The sequence below is a fragment of the Osmia lignaria genome, chromosome 9 (assembly GCF_051020975.1).
Source record: "Osmia lignaria lignaria isolate PbOS001 chromosome 9, iyOsmLign1, whole genome shotgun sequence".
Lineage (NCBI taxonomy): Eukaryota > Metazoa > Arthropoda > Insecta > Hymenoptera > Megachilidae > Osmia > Osmia lignaria.
Genome location: NC_135040.1, coordinates 11,707,212 through 11,727,908, shown reverse-complemented (window position 1 = coordinate 11,727,908; position 20,697 = coordinate 11,707,212). Strand labels below are relative to the sequence as shown.

Genomic DNA, 20,697 nt, shown 5'->3' with positions numbered 1-20,697 from the left:
TGCAAGGGCTCGAGAGTAAAATATAACACTGTAAAAAATTCACGCGCACCACTTGAGTGGCGAACTATTTTTAATTTGAAACGAATGGCAATCATATAACAAACTTCAATTTAATAAACAAAAAAACAGACTGACACAAAAAATATACAAGGTGCCTTATAATGAAAATATGATCAAGTATTATAAACATTAATGTGATTGCAAATATTTCATAGCAAAAATTGTTTAAATAACTATAATAAAAATGAATTTCTCACGTTAATTATACAATACGATGTCTGTTCATTTTTTCATTTAAAGAGAAGACAATAATACACTCTGAAACATGGAGAAGAATGTTTCGAGCAAAGACAGCAAAGGCATGCTGCTAATAAACGTGAGCTAATTTTTTCACAGATACTTCCCAAAACACAGCACGATCCTCTTCCATTGTATACACAATTTCCTTGCGTTCCGTTGTGAAATTCAGCTTTGTTCAATTCTATTAAAGGCAGTGGCCGTAAAAAAGAGTACTTTTCGCCTAATACAATCGGTAGCATAGAGGATTCCGTTGGTTACGATAGATCTATTGTGTGCACCGATACTTTAGTGCCTATACGTGTAATTGCTGGGATTGAATAAAAGAAAGGTAAAGAGAATGAACAAAGAGTTACTGAAACCTCTTCTTCTACCTTGATTTCGTTTCTAATCATTAGATCAAATTTATTTTAACTATCTTTTATTACTTATGTCAAACATTGAAAAAAATAAAATTCTATTTTTTCAGATTATAATCTTGAAAAAAAATATCTTTAGAAAATTTCTATCTTTAAATCACCTAGCTAGCTGATCATTAGCTATAATAAATTATCTTCATTCTACTTTCTGAATACATGATACATCGCGACATGAAAGCACCCTCCTAAAGGCTTCGTTAATTAACAACGAGGCTCGAAGCTTTTCACAGAAGAGAACAAATGATGAAAAAATGAAGAAGGAACAACAGGTACACGATGCAAAAGACAGGAGTCAGAGATGAGATAACTGCTCGAGTAACATCGTTCATCAACTTATGAAAATTATCGTACCACTTAAAATATAATAAAAAGAGTGCTGTTCTAAATTGTTATTACTTGAACAGATTAATTTATTATAATAAAATTATCCGGTTATATAACAGTTTAAAATTATGTGAATATTTGCAAGTTTCATATTATTAAATGCAAAACTAAAGATGTAAAAATAATCGTTTCAAAGGATCCAGAAGGAAGAACAAACCAAATTGACTGAAGGGAAGAAATTTTAAATTTCCATCAAAAGCATTCACGAAAGCTTTTCTCATAAGACTTAAGCACAAAAAACAATGAAACGAGCATAGTGCTATTAAAGAGTAAAATAATGGAGGACTCTTCAATGAAGTTTAAACGGATGCAAAGCAAATTGCATAAAATTGCAAATTTCATGTCGCTTGGCGATATTCACAAGGGAAAAGTACGGGTGGTAAACGGCGCTTTCGACTGCGCAGTCGCATACATGTAAATTCAGACACAAAACATGCTTTTCGATTTTTGTATCCAGCCCCACGTTCGCCGTTTCTGAAGAAAATTTCGCCCGAGGGAAAACAGCCACTGGGAGATCGCTTTCGAAATTTCGAAAATTCCGCGTGCGTCTGCGAATCCCAATTGCTAACAAGAACTCGAAGCTCCCGCTGGAATTTCAGGCATTCGTGTGAATCTGCTAGAAAATTCGAGTTCCGGCAGGTTGTGGAAATGGTAGCATTCGTGAGAGAATATTCCTATTATTTTAACAGGGGACGGAGAGACAGCGACGCAGATGGTTCCCTCATGAGCTAGCTTTTAATAAATTCTTCATGGAAATTATGAACAGAATTTCGATCTTTTCACCAACCTGATTTAATAATAATTCAAAAGAAATGCGACTGATCGGGACATATTCAGTGGACGTTTCAAAATTTTGATCTTTATCGAATTCTTATTTGAATTATGAAAATTGTAATGGCTCTGGAAATTTTTTAATTAAAAATATTTTATGAAGAAATTTATGAAGAATAAAATGCATCAATGCTAGGGAATGTTAAAACGATTATTCTTACCAAGTAGTACAAGTTAAGGATTACGCAGACTGAATCCATAACCAATAATAATCACTTGAGATTCGCAAAGCCTTTAATACTAAATTCGAGTTAAGCATTAAATGCAGTTAATATCCATCATTTGACCGCAACCTAATTTCGCCATAAACTTTAAGCTTATGAAATTTCAATAAAATACTATGCAATATAAACTATCAAAATACCAAATTTCTAGAGAATGTGTAAATACTACTGAAACAGGAGATCATATTTCGCATCAAACAAAATTTTCAGTTTATATTCCGTTGTAAAAATTGTCCCAAAGGTTGTTTAAAGTTTATGTCGCATCAAATTGACTGCAATTTTTCGATGAGACAAGATGAAAAGGGTGATGGTTATCAAGGTTTTCACATCTTTCCGCTATTTTATACATGAGGAGATATCGAATTACACCTTACTCTACTTTAAGTGACTCATTTTCCACCGTGTGTACAATCTACCGGGGAAGAAAATAAAAATAAATATCAAAACATCTCGGTCGCGACAACTCTACAACCCCCGGTGTGTTGCACCCAAGAGAGTACAACGAATCGATTCAATTTTCTTACACTCGTCTCTCTTTTTCACTTTGCCATGTGTATTGCCAATGTATTTTCTACTGGTTGCACGCCGTGAAACGTTGATGTTTATTTCCTGTTCCAATTGTTAACACACACGAATTATTTGGAGTACAATAAACCAACAGGTGCTTTATACTGTAACGATAAATAATGTCTTCATTATTTCATTGATTGCATTATGTTGAAAATAATAAATGAATTTCATTATCAATGAAATTATAGAAAATGCAAAACTGCAAATTAAACTATTTTCTTTTTTTACGTTTCGCCCGAATAAATTCAAGTTCATTCATCGAACAAGGGACATTTTTACGACAGCACTCTACAACAAAAATATAAATGCCTATACCACGATATATCGGTTTCCCATAAGGATAAAAATATCGACATCGATGTACTTTATGCTACCACTTTGGGGCAAAAAACTGATGATCTTTAGCCATCGTCGCAGAGTCCATTATCAGAAATCGCACGTAGGTGGAGCGATACAAGGGGTGAGACACCCCGGTGGAAAACACCATTAACGTCACCGTCTAATTTCTCCTTCCTTTTTGTTGATCGACAATCGCTAGCAACTTTCTCGCACAGGTAAAACCAGAGAAGATTGATCGACTAAACGATTTGATTGGTCATGGAAACATTGATAAATGATATACTGGGTGGTCTAGAAATATCTTATTAGGGCGTGTTCATTAGCGATCTAGGTCATCGATTTAATGTACTTAATAATTAGATAACTATTAGTGACTAAATTTAATCATTGAATAATGAAGTCGGGTTATTAATGTTTTATAATATAAATGTTAGAACCTACTTCATTTTTATTTCGGCTGATTTACTAATTACTTAGCTAATTACTGAAAATATAATTAACGAAAATTATAATAACATATTATGTATCACTTTTGACTGATCTACCGTGGCATGGTATCTACTTTATAATTTTATTCTATTTAGGTAATTAAAAAAATCTTCAATCAAGTATTTAAAAATATAATTTATAAAAGAAACTAATCACCTTGAAAATAGTGGAAGCTTCTAATGGCTTAATATAAAATGATACTCATTTTATAATTTTTCCCCTTTTAGAATTATCTAATTACAATTAATTCTACTGCTTGAAAATATAATTAATGAAGGAAATTAAAATATTACAAGCTGATCAAGCATTAAGATCAAAGTGTTCGAGCTGTTCAAAGATTTTCGAACACCCTATGTACATCAATACATTCATCCATTATGATCAAACTAAAGACTTCCTTTTAGAATGGTCACGATCGAGGCTTCCACATGCAATACCGCAGGCCTGATTGATTTCCCTGAGCATACTGCTGTAGGATTAAAGCGAGACGTGCAAGAAATTAATCAAACCGACCTCTTTTTAAGCCAGGATAATGGTTGGACTCGCAGCTTCGCGCAGGATGAATCTGGTTTATTGGAGAATAATCATCAGAGTAGGTTCGAACTCGATTGGCTTCCATTGATTTCACCATTTCAGGAACGACAACCAGAGTAGCAATTGAATGGATTACTCAAAATCCGATTGGTTTTCATGAACAGAATAATGAACTAGGTATTTTAAGATATTCAGAAATCGGAATCATGTCATTTCTATTTCTCTGTTATTACATTATCAAAGTTTCAGTAGGAAAACTTAGCAATTCTTACCCATATTTATGAAATAAAAATATTTATATTACTTTCATGACAAATTAAATCATCCAGATTATACCTTTAATCCAAAATTATTTTTTTAACCCCATCATTCCATTATTATAATTAGTTAATTACAAAAAGTTCTATTGAGTATTTGAAAATATAATTGACGAAAATTATCATATCAATCTAATAAAATCGTTCACTGTGAAATTACAAATTGTCCCTTTTTCTTTCTGTTCTATTTTTTATTTATTTCTTTCCTCGTATCTAAACCCCCATCGACCCCTTATCTTCTTCTTATTCGTTGAATTGGTTTGCTCTCGCCAAATACAAGTTTCCCTCTTCGAGGTAAATTTCACGAGGCGAAAATCGAGCATAGCAATGGGATGAAAGGAATCTCGATTTCATCGAAAGTGTCGCCGTTGAACGGTGGCTAGGTAACATCAGATTTCCTTCAATGGTTAAACTTCACCGAAAGCCGAGACGAAATCTGTCGGTCGCAAGCCATTCACGAAGCAGAATGAAATTTATCCGTAAGGTCGGTCTAGTTCGTTGAAACAGCTTTTCTGATCGAGACATCCCTGTTCCTTGCGATACTTGTTCCCCGATCGACCGTATATAATGCCGGCGATAAGCTCGGATAAGGGCAAAGGAGGATGGGTGTCATACATAGAAAAGGGTTTACAAATTTTTTGTCTGCGGTGACTGGCTGGCCCTCAATTGATCTGTTCGATAAAACGGACAAAGTATATAAACCAGAAAATCTTGCCCATCAAATTTGTCGCGTTTATCATTTAATCCTCTGGAGGATAAAAATGCTCGTAAAGAAAGTATGTTAAAATCGAATATATTCTTTACGTAAAAAGAAAAAAAAAAATAGGAATTAATAGAAGCTAAAAATATCAGGCTAAATAATTTTGTTCCTCAACATTTTTGAACCTAAATAATTCCACAAGGCTTCCAAACTCTTCCAATAATACCACTTCTTCACTACCCTATAATACTTGTGAGATAACGAGAAACTTAAATCACACTCTTCGCATACTTTCGAAGCATTTCAAAGATCCTTAATTGGAAAAGTTTCATTTTAATTTCGAGCTTGCAATCACGGCTGTCTATCAGCAAGCATGCTGGACAACGTCAATTTTCATCGTCCTACGTTGTTTGCCCGTCGATATACGAATAGTTGACACACTTTGTCTTTGACTGTGCGACATCGTCGAAATTAGATCAGACTTGGATTGATTACACGGCTACCTTGAGCGTTGAATTTGACCGTGACCACAAGCGACGTGACCGCACCCTACGCAATTTCGTTTATGACCGCCTTCTATAAACCATTGGCTCGTACACAAAGTTGACCTACATATAGTGGATGTTAAAATGATAACGTCTACGTGTTAAAATTATTTGTATTCGATCGAATGAACGAAAGAATTTTGAAGAAAATTATTAATATCTAATGTCAAAAGACATACCAAATAAAGATATCGACGATTTAATTGTTTCGTTGATCTTCAACGCCGGATAACGTAACACGAGTAATTCATCAGACAAAAAAAGAAGGACGTTAACGATCAATTTATCCCGGTAGATTGCAAGATTGGAACACAGGAGATGAGGCAACAGGGAGGATAGAAGAGAAATGGCGATACAGAGCTCGGTTCATTCGCGGTTTAATTGGTAATTTGTCAGTGACACGAACCGACAAAGTGGTTCTGTACACCGCACCGCAAGCAAGCCTCGGATCAAATTCAATCCCTGCCGCGATGAAAGGGTCGCGAAAGGCGTATAAATCAGCGAACAGTCTTCAAACGGAACAACGAAGAAGAAAGTTGAACGTAACGAAAGAAACGGAAGAGTAACTTCTTCCTTTTTTTACTACTTCAACTTCCGGAATGTATCTTGATTTTCTATCTCGCCCAAAGAGGAACAGCCGACATCGATAAGAAGTTTGCGATAAGTTTCGCGGCTTAAGCGTCAATACCGTGGTTGATTGCATACCTTTCCTACATAAATTTGAACTTCCGTGTTGAAATTTATGGGCCAGGCTCAGGACAGTTTTTTTTATAGAGAAATTGCATTGTTTTGTGGCTTTTTTAAAGCAACTTTTACGTTTCATACTTTAACCCTTGAACGGTGGAGTCTGGATCAGTCGAGACCCGTACTTACAAAATAGATTCGAGAATATTAACCTAAAGTTAAATGTATTAAATGTAAAGTTAATTTTCAAAGGAATATTGTAAAATTTAGAAAATGAAAATAATATGAAATATGAAATTAAATTAAAATTGAGACTCTCTCCATGGTCCGTCGTCCGAGGGTTAAACGGAAAAATAATATTTATATATTTAATTTAAAGCTTAGAAAAGGAACTCTTTCGAAATCTAGAAGTAATTACTCCTGTATTTTGTTTTGAGAATTATTAATGTGGGAATAATCAAAGTAATCTTTATATTTTTGAAGAAATCTTTAAACCATTTTCCAATTTCGATGGTTAACTGACTATCAATCGAACTAACGACGTGACCGAACCGTACCTTTCATTACGTGCTTCCTCAAAGGAAACCACAAGTAAAGGGGTTAAATGAGACGTCCACCCCTTTGGATCCTTTTCCTTACACGAACAAGAGGTGTAGTATGCTTTTTGGAAGAGGACCTTGTAAGGAGTACCTTAGGTATAAAGCTAATTTTTAATGGAGAGGTAGAGATACATTTATCAATTACGTTCGTGGAATACGCGCGATGAATTTTGAAATATTAGATTCTCTACATTTGGACTAAACTTTCTTACGTTAGAAACAGAATATCTCATTGAACTAACGAATTTCTAGAAGTATGAATATTCATATGCATAATGAATTTAATTTTCGATGAACTGAAATTTGTTATAAAAGAATGTAAAATGAAAATCACTCTAGAAATAATATTTCTCTATAATTTTGTGATGTCAATAATCGCAACACTTAAAGCAGTCAATATATTAAAAAGAATATTGCAAAGAAATATTAACAACACAAATTAAAATGTCAATTAAACGTTATTTTAGAGTAAAAAGTTGAAGCATTCGAAGAGAAATATTTAAAAAGGCGCGGTGCAGCAAGTGTGTTTAAAAATGTTCAGAGACCCTTCGCTAGGTGGCGGCAGCTTGCAAGGAAGTCTCGTCGCTTGGGGTAACTACCCTTATCCCCTCGACATCAGACAAATAACCGGATTTTAAATAATCAATGAGAAGCAACTACAGAATCACAGAACGATATTAGTGTATTATACGGTCGAGGCTGCAAGTTGGCTATTCAAATGATGGTAGACTCGAAAAGGGTTAATCTTAAGAGGGTGCAAGTTATTAACTCGTCTGGTAAGAAGATGCGGAGGGTGGTAACGGTGCATGCAGTTAAAAAATAGAACTACAGATTTCGTCTAATTCGTAACCACTGACGTCTCACCTTTATTATCACATTTCCAATATTTATTATTTTATATCATTTAATTAAAAAGGTTTGAATCTGATTTGGAAAAAAGCACTTTACGTAGAAGAAGAGTATAACTTCTTCTTTTCATAATTTTCTTCAATACTGCAGCCTGGATCGTTTCAAGACTATTATCAGGAATTAATTGAGAATCAGTGAAGCTAATGGAACTAATTATTTAATGTTAGGTTAACCAATCTAGTGGATAACGAGGTTAAATAAGAATTACAGTCTTCGTTCGAAATTTTCCTATTAAGGATTTTTATAAAACTGAAGATAAGAATGAGAAATATTTAATAATTTCAAAGAATTTATAATGCAATTGAAATTCTGATAAGTTTTACTAATAACACTTAATTAAATTCTAAATATAATACTTCTCAATGAAAATTTTCACTTTCACACAGTACATCCTCATATTTCTGATAAAGAAAAATCCAACTGAAATCTCATTCAACGAATCACTTGCTAGATGTATTCCTTCTCTAAACAGTACATTTAAAAACAGTTACCGAAATACAATGTACTAAACCATAAGGAAAACCCTGCTCGATCTTCCACATGAATGAGAACCATGTACATTCGTTCTTTTCAACGACCATCCATCACATGAACGGATACTGCTATCTTCTAAATTGACAATTCCATCTCGACCATCGCTTATATCGAACCAGCGACCCAAAACTGGAACAACATAGCTACCAGCACGCTTCAGCCAATCGTAAAGTCCTTTCAAACCCTATCAAGCGATTTCTAACATCACTCATCGACCCTGACAATCGCTATAAGAATGTTTCAAGAACTAATGAAAATTCACGAAAAAGTGAAATCAATTCGACAATCAGAAGCCCTTTCTGACATAGCTACTTTACCTAATAATTTCAAAATTTTGATTTGTGGGTATACTGTAGAATTTGTCTTGATAATAAAAGTGTGAAAATCCACCTTGAAGAGATATGGATTCATTATGTTATAATAATTCTAAGGCTATATCTTCTTTTGCTGCTTCATCTCTTACAATATCATCCATATCACTGTAGACTTCCTTCCACTTGCCCGATGATTTATTTGAAGTATGTTCCACGGTACACGACTTCCTTTGTTACGAAGTAATACAGCTTCATCCAGGTCGAAGAACAAAATGAAAGTCGGTATGACGTCGCGTTATTCTTAGACAACAGCACACACCAGGCGTTGGTCACTTATCTGTGCTACCTGACGTTTCTATCCGTCAAGTTGTGTCAAAATTGTCATAACTTCGCGAGGAGCACCGTTCACTTACATCAGAGGAAGAATTTCCTGTCCATCGTGGACACGTGAATTATTCCAGCGTCTATTGTTCCCGATAAGCTGATATGGAGACCAAGAGAATTTATCGCAAGCGTTTGAAAATTACCTTCGCGGATCGATTCGGTTTGTTGCGGGGTCCGTGTTTCACCAGGACGTCCAATTTGCTCTGCGGCCAAGCCATTTCCAGGTTTATGGGGCCCACGGTTACGGACAATGTGTCGGCCCTGTTTCCTGTGATTAATAATCTCACCACGCCCGTTTATATCGCCTTATCGATCTGCTCGTGTTAATATTTTCCTTCGACTTTTCATCGTTCATTAATACCTAGCGCTGAAAATTAGTCGCCTAATTTATGCCGGAGTGTTAGTTTCACGTGAACGAACGTGAAAAACCGTCCGCCGGCTGGAGAACGTTTTTCGCGAGTAATCGAGAAAGCAAAGAACCCGTCAGATGCAGTGCGACAAATTAGAAGATAAAGGAATTCGCGAAGACGTCGCTGATCTAATAAGAACCGGCAAAAAGCTCTACCTTCGCTTGAATAATGCAGGCGATTAACGACAGTATGAAAGAATGAATCGAGCCTGAATTTCATTTGCATACATTCGAATTTCACCGTACACGATCCCCTCTTATGGGACTCTGTATGAAAATCTCATTAACATTCCTTGTAACACGTTTGGATGATAATCGAATGGCTAATTCTGCATTAACAGTACGGCTAACGATGCGTCGTAAAATTAACGCGATAAAGATATGTTTGGAGTGTTAAGTAAATCGCATAAATGAATATATTTGTACGAAATGTAACAATCGAGAGTGAAGAGTATTCTGATTTTCTTGGAATAAAAATACAAGATCTGTCGAGAAAATCAAACAAAGGAATATAATCAGAAGACTTGATAATTATCTACTCCAGCATTCAGCAGTAAAAAAGCAGGAAAAAGGGAATAATTACAATCGATTTCTCAGTCCTTTGATTTATAGTAAAGCTAACTAAAAGAATCATAAACTCTTTGTTTTCACTGTCCAAGTAACGAAAGTGCTTGGCTTTGTTTTTGTTGCGTAAGAGAAGATTGCAGAGGATATTTAAATTATGGGGATGTTTATCGATCCCCCTTTGAGGATGGAATATATTATGGAGTATTTTCTAAACATGAATAAAATTATAGTGCTTTGTTATGCGTTTAGTTACTATTTACTGTAAAATTCACGAACTATGGTTGTTCATCATCCTATAAATAAAAAGTAAATATTATATGGGAGTTGCTGTACCAGGAACACCTAGCTGTCGTCCAGGTTAATCGTAATATGATTCGCACAGGGTAACTAAACCTTTTTCGTTTGGCGAAACGTAGCGTTCAATCGAGTTAAATTTCCTTATAACACAGTATACAGGAGCTGTTCTCGTTTTCAAGCTACATGCAATTAACATCATTATCGAGATCAGAAAAAATGTCCAAGAGAATATATTACACCTAACAGGAAATATTTGTGAAATTTAAAAATCTGATATTTTTCGTATGTGTAATAATAATAATAATAAATCGAGTGCTTTGATGTTTTCATGTGATATGCCTGAAACCTTTAGCTTTATATTCCAATTTAAATGATTAATTATGAGAAGCAATTAAAAAATCGGACCCTAGGTAATCTATTATAGATTACATGAAAAAAAATACAATTTTCATTGACGTCACGAAGAATGTTGTTATCAAACCACGCGAACCACGAATTTTTGTCAGCAATGTGTCCGCTCTGTGGCCACAAGCGGTACGAAACAAGTGTGACCTATGAAAGGGGTGAAGCAGAACCATTGCAAACCCCTGATAAGCCTTTATCAGGATCCGACCATCGACTCTTTTCAACCAGCAAATTTACGATGTCACCTTTTGTATGGACTGAAAATTATCAAACCGTTTGCAGGCCAACTAAAGGGTTGCTTCGTTAGCGATAATTAAATTATGGCTGAAAGTCAGATCCCTAGCAAAGGATCAACAGCCACGGAATATCCGTTTCAGACGAACGATTTACTGTTGATTAATTGTTTGAAGCTTGTTGCTTCGTACCCGCGTTAGAAATCAGCAGTAATTATTTTCATTTTGTAAATTAAAATTTTTGCGCGTCCTTTGAACTTAAATTTATTAAATTGCGATTATGTAAAGTGCATTTTGATTGCAAATATTTTCTTAACGCGAGATTTATTATAGTAATATTGAAGTGAAGGGAAAAAGTGGAATAAACTACTTGGAAATTTTAATATCAATTTATGGGATTAACCCTCGGACAGCGGACCATGGAGAGAGGTCCAATTTGTGAAATTGTGTCCCAATTGACCAACATTCTGCTGTTCGAGCGTTAAATGAAAATTAGAATTAATGATAGAAATTTCTTACTAAGGAAAGTTTATACCCTATATGAATATATATTATTTTCTATAACTTTTCACATAAAGGATAAATGAACTTTTATGTACCCTCCCTGAAATGACCACTGATATTAAGTAGATGTGTGACGAGAAAAAGTAAAAGTATTTTTCTGAGGGTGCAAAGCTTTTAGTTCCATTAATCTGGCACTTCTACAACTTCTCGAGCTTTCCTTCGACATCCTGATTTTTTGTCGATAATATTTGTGCCAATAAAAAGAAGAAGCAAGGCTTCCTTGCGATGGCTTTAGATACAAACATGTTCAGAATCAAATAAACAATTTCAAACTAAAAAGAAGACAATACTTCAACCGAAATTTTGAAAATAAACAAAAAGTGACTGATCTGAAATGAAATTAAGTTGTCATCTCTTTACGATTAATTACTGAAATTATGGTAGAAAATTTCAAATAATAAAAGTCAGTGATCTGAAATTTTTCACCAGTAGCGTATATTGATCTTCCATTCGTAGCATCCTATTCCATCCCCTAACTCCAACGTCAAACCGCAGATGAAGCTTATCTACGTTGAGTTTTTTCCCCTCTAGACCGAAAATATGGGAAGCACGCGCGTGTCGAGCTTACATAAATCAATCGATTACTTAGCTGGGTTCGAAAGCTCCTTACAGAGTGACACCGACGGACCGTGAATCTATTTAAAAAATTAAAGAGAAATTGCAGATAAGAAAATAAATAACTAATAAAATTCAAAAATAATAACTAATTAGAATTATAAATTCATAATTCTAATTAGGGTGAATTAGACAACTTACAATTAGAAACACGGTTAAATGCTTTCCCTTATAATATTAAATCATACATGTATTATATGTTCTAATTCGAGTGCAATAAAATGAATTGTATTAAAGTCGACAAACTTTGTTATTATTTGTCTTAGCAAAAAAATAAACGAAGCAACCAAGGAGGTCTGCTCGTTGTCATTCGTTGAAATGACCACAGATACGGTTTTCCAGTATTTTTGCAATAAAACTGACACCTCTATAAAAGACACGAACGTCGCGAAAAATAACCGATCCCCGAGATCTTCGTTGCTTTTTATCCTGACGACGCCTGCTAAAATCTCACGAAGATTTACGACCTTTGTGTAAACCGTGGTACACATAAACCAAGATTTTCTGACATCCATGTTGAGAAATAAATCTTTCAGATTTTTCCTAAAGGTAAATATGTTAATTCTTTTAATTTCCAATGAATATAAATGAAGAATCTAGAAATTCTGTATAATCTATGAATATCTTAAAAGAATATCTTCGATATCTATCAATAAAAGAACTCCTCCATACATCTTCCTAAAATCTAAACATCTTTCCATCAATTCATCTCTTCCAGAAGCACAGAATTTTACCAACTTTCGACCGATATCTCGTAGTTTGTTCGAAACTTCCCATAGAAACGTGATTTTTCTTTCAAGACTCACCGTTAGAGATCGTCCTAACGCGAACAACACTCGGTTCGATGAATTTATTCGGTGGTGAGTTTGGCCACGAGATTCTTGCTCTCGAATCAGTTCAGACAGAAGTTTCCAAGGAGTCCCATAGGCTGGTCCTTTAAGTAGGATCAAGCCGAAAGTCGGCTCGGAATTTATATTCGTTCAGATTCAAGCCGGTCGGTTCGCGAATTTCATTTAACTTTCCATTTATCGCGAGTTTCCACAGTGGAAACGTTTCATTCACGCAAAAAGCGTGACTCTCTCTCTCTCTCCTCAATTAGAGCAACGAAGGCGAGAGAATTTTTCATTCAGAAATTTGTTCACGCCCCGGATGCTTGAAAATCTCGTTCACGTTTGATGCGTTTAATATTGCTCGACCAACAAAGTGCTGTTTTCCTTTTCAAGGAATCGCTTGCAACTGAGAAAAGCGAGAGGACTTGAAACGATATTTCTCCTTCGAAAGTAATTTACCAGGAAAACGTATTAAAAATATGGACGTTCTTTATTTTATCAATTGAATTTTTAGCTTTTTTTCGCGTTCGCTGTTCTGTTTTTAGAGAGGCTGCTGTCAGTTTTTCGGAAATTGGTTTAGAGAATGTTGTTTTCGTTCTGTTTTGGTTCGTGGTTCATGGAAGAGATGATTAAACTACTCGTTGCTAGGCAAAATATTTTCGTGCCTCAACTTTAGATGCTTCAGAAAATATTTTTCATACGTTCCCCATTCGGGACTTGTTTAATCAAAATATTTGGTTACTTTCCAGGCAAACAAGTTTTACAAGAATTATAATTTTACTTAATTTTATTATAAATTTTAAAGTTAAGAACGACGATAATTAATGTAATATCAAAATTAGTCTAGTTTATCGTATTATAACTTTTTCTAACAAAATAATACTAAAATCCAAAAGAATCTTTAGTGAAGAAATAAAATGAAAAATAAAAATAAAGAATATAAAAAGGGTTAAATACTATTACGACTATTTTCATTGTATGACTACATACAATAACGTACGAGGGTCTGACTTCAAAGTTTCACGGCGTCATGCAAGTTGAAACGGAACTAAAATAACAAGAATCCTCATTTCCCTGATACTTTCTCATTTCCTTGCACTCTTCAGCTCGTAATCTTATCGAAACGAGAGAGACCGACGATCGAGATGCTGTAAAGCTTTATGTTTTTTCTTACATAGCTCATTTTATTCGGTCCCGAAGGAACGTTCACTAGAAAGGAAACGGTTCACAAGAGTTCAGGGAGCTTTAGCGAAAAAGTGGCTATGGTTACGTTTACGGTTGCCTCGTAAATAAGTTCTACTCGCTTCCCCATGGATTCGTTATCATCCTTCACCGTGTTCCACGCTGACGTCACTTGAAAAACGTACTTCACCATATTTCCTTTTCGCGATCTATACGGGTTACTCGAGATACAGCTAGCTATTTTCAACTTCCGCTCTGTTTGCACATCAACGAGATTCAACGACTTTTGAATAAACGTCTACATAGGATGGACGTGATAATGGATGGCCAAAGGTGTTTTTAAGAATCTATTTTCTCGAGTAGCGTTCGATTTGGTCTAATTATTTTTATAGAAATTGATCATTTTATAATTATACAAATGTGAGATTTTTGATTTATTTCTCAATTATTGGAATATTTCAGGGAACATTTCGTTTGTGAGTGGAGGAATTCTTGAGAAATTCGGACTGCGTCATCTAACTCGCTAACAAGGAAGCATCACGAACTCTTGCTCAGAAATTTGAATGAAACTTTGCGAGTTTGTAAAGTGATCCAAGAGAAGAAAAACGACATGCCTCATTCGTGCCCAATCGTCCTTTAAAGATGTGAAAACTAACTTTAAAGTTAAATGGCCAATTCCTACTGTTTCTGTTATAACTTTTGAAGTATATATAAGAGACAGTGAAAATCATTGCGAATAAAAGTTTAATGGTACAATAAGCGCTTCAAACTGGCATTAACAAAATTTTTAGAAAAGTTTCTTCTCTCAAGAAAGAAATGTTGAAGTAGGAATGTTTATTTGAATTTTATGTTAGTTTTCTCATCCTTAAAGGGCAATTAAACACGAATGCGGCATATCATTATGTCGAGTTATATTATAAATTCACAAAGTATTATTTTAGACGATGTATCCCTTTGTAAGCTAACGTCAGTAGTTCACTTATGTAGGATAGATTAAGTTAAAGAAATAAGTAAACTAGTGAAATAACAAAGTAGTAAAATAGCAAAATAGTCAACTATTTAATACTATGATTTATTTGATAATTTTCTTCTAAAATTAGAGACTAAATTAGTCTCTTTTGAAAAATTAATGGGCAATTAAAATAGATTCAGATAGTTAAAGCTGTGGACCAGACAGGAAGTCCTTATACGCTTTATCTTCACCCTTTCCATGAGAAATGAACCATAATTAGATTATGAAGTAAACCAATGTTTGAGGAGCAATTTTCATCCATCTTCAGAATGAAATTTTTTTTACCCATTCACCGTAATTCAATTTAGCGAAAAGGATTAAGTGAAGCCGTCTGGCAATTCTTAATTCATGGTGAGTTTTTACTCTCGTTAGGTGGATTATCGCGGGAATAATGAGGCAGAAACAGGACAAAGGACCGTTGCAAGCAAAATAGAAATCTTCGTATGTAGATTCTATTATACCTAGCAAGGAAACTGAGTCACATGCGAACCATATCGTTACCAAATACTAAATTATAGAGCAAGTTTCTGTAATTCCGAGTCTTCTATCGAGAGTTGAATTTCTATTGAAGATTAAATTTATAAATACAGTATCAATATTCGCTGATCGTAAAACGTTATCGATCATCTGTTATGATATGTACTTCATTAACCCTGCTCTGCTTTCAGCTTGCGATGATAATTAAATATTAATACGTTTATTGCCACGGTAAAAACGGATATTACGGTACATTAAATCATCAATTATTGATGAAAACACCTTTGGTTAATTTTTAAATTTAAGCTTCCTATTTACTGCGTACCTGACTGTTTAAAATATTTCCTCTTGTTTCTTTAATTAAGAGGCGCCTATCATTAATGATTCCGTCGATAAAATCAATTTGTATAAAATTTAATAAAGCACTTACCAGTGGGACTGGGTGTCATCGCCTTCATCGCCACCTTCACATGGATGTCGTATCGTTCAAAAAGTTTTAATTTTGGGCTTCTAGTGCTTTTTTGAAGCGAATGGACAGCCGACGTGACCGCCTTTGTGTACTCCCTCACTTTGAATGACATGTGTGGTACCATCATGCCTACCTGTTAAACAGAAGAACACATTCTCACGTGGAAAACCGAATAATTTTGTCCAAAAACGCGCACAAATAAAATTCTATATTTGAAATAAGAGAGTACTAAACAAGTAGCATTAAAAATACGAAAGATTCGGAAATGCAAAATTAATTTTAATTAAGTTTATTATTTAATGAGGCTTCTTAACCTGTTATTTGTGAAGACAAGCATCACGTATATGAACGAACCGAAAAAATGCATTCAGTGTTCACTTTATTATGGCCAGAATGGATTAACGAGCACCTGTTGCTCGAATCGATCGGGTCAGATGAATGGAACATGGGCAGAGAATGGACAGTAAGTTACATTTCTGCCTATCACGTCGAAACTTTCCTCAATCAGATTGTATCTTTGACCTCCAAGCAGAAATTATCCAGCAAGTAGTAAACTACCACTGACACAGTAATTAAGAGGTAACTTTCTGAAAGTTCGCGGTTAGAGCAAGAAATCCCGTCCTTTCGTTCGCCCTCTTCTTCGTTCCCATATGGTTAATTAGAAATGTAAATCATTTCTTTGGTGCAATTAGCCGGTCACGACCCAGTTTTCCAAGAAGTATGCCACGGTAATTGTCACGGTTCTTCGCGGTAACTTGAAAAATTGACTATCTTTACTTCTTCTTTTCTGATTCTACATTTAATTCACCCACTTTTAACGACTTTTACTTATCTTCCTCACACTTATCCCTGTACCTTAATTTTTAAAACTTTAATTCTTATCCTTGCTTCAACTTTTTATTACTTTCTATTTCAATTTATTTTCTTTTTCTCTTTCGGCAGTTTTACGAACCAGTTTTTCTTTCGTTTATTAAGAATAAATTGAACATTAACTCGGCCAGTATAATCGTAGCGTTCAAAGGCAGATTAAATTAAAGTGATCGTGACGTTAATCGTTATCAAGCCATCGAAAATAGTCCGCTCTAACGTGCATTAAGATGATTAAATGTCACCCGCGGAGCTGATCGAAAGCGATATTTCACAGACCGACGAGAATTGAGAATTGAGAATAATGGAGATTGGGGATGAAGGAAAGGTATAATTACTTCCGGAAACTGGACACACCTTTCGGTGGCGCGTTTCAAACGATTACCATAGGAAATTATAGCTCGCGGAAGAAGGAGTTTGTAATTACAACGAGGCTAATATTTCAGTCGACAATCGTTGTAAAATGATGGATGCAAAAAATATTGGTAGTGTCATGTAATTAATAGGAAATAGCGATTATTCTCCTGGAATTAAATTTACGTAACAGGTCACAGGCTGTTGGTAGAATTGAAACTGTAATGAGAAGATACCTACCAGGAAGGGGATATTAATCTCTTGCACAAGGTTTATCGTGTATTTGAATTCTAATTAAACTTAGGAATCTTCGTTATGTACTGTAAAAGAGGATGAACAGTAACATTGTCTCATAAAAAGTTTGTTAAACTAATTATAAGACAAACGTTGATATTTTAAATGACTTAACATCTGACAATAAACCTTGTTCTACTTATTCTGTTTAAATTAAAAGAGCTACAATAAATGAATAATTTTGAATAAATTACCTACATATTCGTCCTTCTCAAAAAATCAAATTAAAAACTTCTAATTAACTATTTCACCTTTTTTTTCTAAATTTTTGCTGAAGAGATTTAAAGAAATTTTAGGGCAGATTAAATATGGAAACACGTGTGTGTAAAAATATGATTATCCAGTTCAAAGAAATTCACGTTCGACACGATTCTGGAGGAACTATGCACATTATTTATTCACTTAGATTGATCTTTATTGGATGAAAGAAGACATATTGCAACGTTCCCAGGAACACGTTGAATCTTTGATCACTCCTCTTTCGAGTAAAGACCAAGATTCTTCGAAAAGTCAGCCAATGTAAGGATGTAAAAGCAAAAAGGGAATTGCTTTTAGTTGAGGTAAAATCTATCCTCGTTTGCTGTTAGAAATTCTAAATAGAAATGTTGTCCTTATTACAGCTACTCAAACTATTCGTAGAATGAAATTATTGGAGATACTATGTTACGAATGCAGATGCACCAAGGAATAGGGTCACCTAATTTTATCAGTCGAAAGCTTCTTCGATTTTTGGTTATCTTAATACACATGGAAGAGATGTGAAATAACAGAAAACTAAAAATAGAATCAATCTAAATTGAGCAGATAAATTTTATATGACAGCTCTTAGTTATATAAACCATTATTTTTATTTAAATTAAAAATAATTTATGAAGATGCCGCTTAACCCTTGAACAGCGAAGTCTGAATCTAAAGTTCAATGTATAATTTTTAACTGAAAGAGTTTCATATATTGGGAGAATAATTTTGAAGAAAACAGTAAAATTAAGAAAATGTAATTTATATGAAATACAAAATTAAATTAAAATTGGAGCTCTCTCCATGGTCCATCATCCGAGGGCAAAAATTAAATGGTTCTGTTTACAACAGTGTATAAGCTATCTTGATTTTCAATCACAAGTGATTAACGATATAATTATTATATAGTATTTTAAGTAAATTAACATGAAAAAAATTGTACGTACCCTCAGATAAGTGATGTTATATTGGTTCGCGTCCGAAGAATGCGGCGCATGAGTGGATCTAGGTGGTGGTGGTGGAAGCGTGGTTGTGGTAGTTCGGAATTGCCTCGTAGAATTTGGAAATCTCCCCTCGCCAAGTTTTACTCCCCCATGACCGCGACCCCCCCATCCTGTTCCCTTAGAATGCGTTCCCCTGTCGCTGGTGCCGATTTGTATGCCGCTGCCACCCCTGGTTACGCCTCCACTTTGAAAGCTGCACACCACCGACAGCAACGACAACAACGCGTACAGAAAGCTCCTCATTTTTTTCCGTAACTAACAAGGGAACGCTTGTTAAGGGTTGATAGTAGCCCTTTTCACCAGTCTAACGTCTGCTTCTCTCGCACTTGCAACCACCCTCTTTGAAGCGCGCGCTTCCATTCAGGAGGAACTCTGCCAGCTCAGCCTCGACGCGTTGACGTTTTTGCGCCCGAGCGGACATTTCTTGCGCTCCGACAACCCTTCATCGTGCATCGGTATTCCTGCAACAAAGATCATTTTTGTTAGAGATCATTTTCTGGATGACTGTTCCGTTGTGTGTACGCTATCATTCAAAAGACTTGCTCGTATATATTCTTCATCGCTCTTTGCAGAACAGCTGACTTTAATGTCTACATTTTTAGTTAAATATTTTTTTTCCAGAGCCTTGTAATAAGAAATTTAAAAAAATTAATGTATGTATAGAGTAATTAAAGTGCTTATTCAATCAGCCTAGTAATTAAATATTATATAAATAGCTAGGAGTATTTAATTATTAATCGACAAAGTTACATTACGTAAAATAAACGCATAATGTTAATACGAATTCCTCTTTTCTACCGATAATGTCTTCTACATTATTCATTAATACCGTATTTTAAACAGTAAAAAATTAATTGCTGCAATATTAATCGCTACGTACGAATATTAACAAAATTATTCAGTTTTTGGCAGTCGAAGCAGAAATACGCATAAATTACACGGATTTATTACGGTTCCAATCCATAATACAGAAATCGATAGATGTGTGGAAACGAACAAAAAAGCGACAGATAATTTATGCATATATCTTAAAACAACATGACTATCGAACAATGCAAATACTGTAAAATCGAATACGAATTATGGATTAATTATACGACCCTTTGAATATCAAATGGTGAAATGACCACGAATTGTTTCAACTCTGCTAATTCATTTATTGAAGTATCGCGTTATTAAATTTTTAAAGAAACATTGAAATTTAATAGATGGTGTTTAACAATGTAATTTATCACCTTCTTGTTTCTATAACGACTTTAACTAAATTCATGGAAGCTAAAAGATTATTTTTCATAATCCAACTATCATTAATTTGAAGTTTGAGATTTTCCCTTTACGGGTTGTAGCCCTGTGTACATCAAGAAGTTACACAGTAGAATTTGCACTTCTTGTGTGCATGTTTAATATATTCTACATAAGATGGAAACAAACATTGACCTTCCTAAGATCTTAATAATTATAATGAAGCTAAAGCTCTGATGATAAAATCTCTTCCACGTACTGAATATGAAATATTGAATAGGGTAAGAGTATGAAAATCGAAGCTTTACCGTTGATGTTCGAGTTACAACATAATCGATAACTGCAATCCTTTTCGCAGAAAGTTTCTCTGCTTAAAAGCAGCAGCGAAGTGTTCGCGTCCGTTTACTTGTATTAGCGCGCCGTTTAATGCAAAGTGCATGGGTCTATTGAATTATTCACGATGAGTGGAATTCAGCATGATTTCCCGTAAATCCCCAGAATCTCCTTAGAATAAGTGGACCAAGTTGTGCTAACGAGAAGCTCGACGCAGATGCTGGAAACCGATT

The 20,697-nt window shown here is 34.7% G+C and overlaps 1 protein-coding gene across 6 annotated transcripts in view; it reads right to left on the bottom strand.

Moving 5' to 3' along the window:
* Positions 1 to 20,697, bottom strand: part of Nmdar2 (glutamate ionotropic receptor NMDA type subunit 2) — a 179,111-nt gene that overhangs the window by 59,929 nt on the left and 98,485 nt on the right. For all 6 annotated transcript variants that reach the window (XM_034328851.2, XM_034328879.2, XM_034328870.2 and 3 more), the window contains 2 exons: positions 18,833 to 19,350; positions 16,095 to 16,266 (listed from right to left, as the gene is read on the bottom strand). In XM_034328851.2, the coding sequence (XP_034184742.1) occupies positions 16,095 to 16,266; positions 18,833 to 19,132 (472 nt within the window). In that variant the 5' untranslated portion in view covers positions 19,133 to 19,350. The remainder of the gene's footprint in view (positions 1 to 16,094; positions 16,267 to 18,832; positions 19,351 to 20,697) is intronic.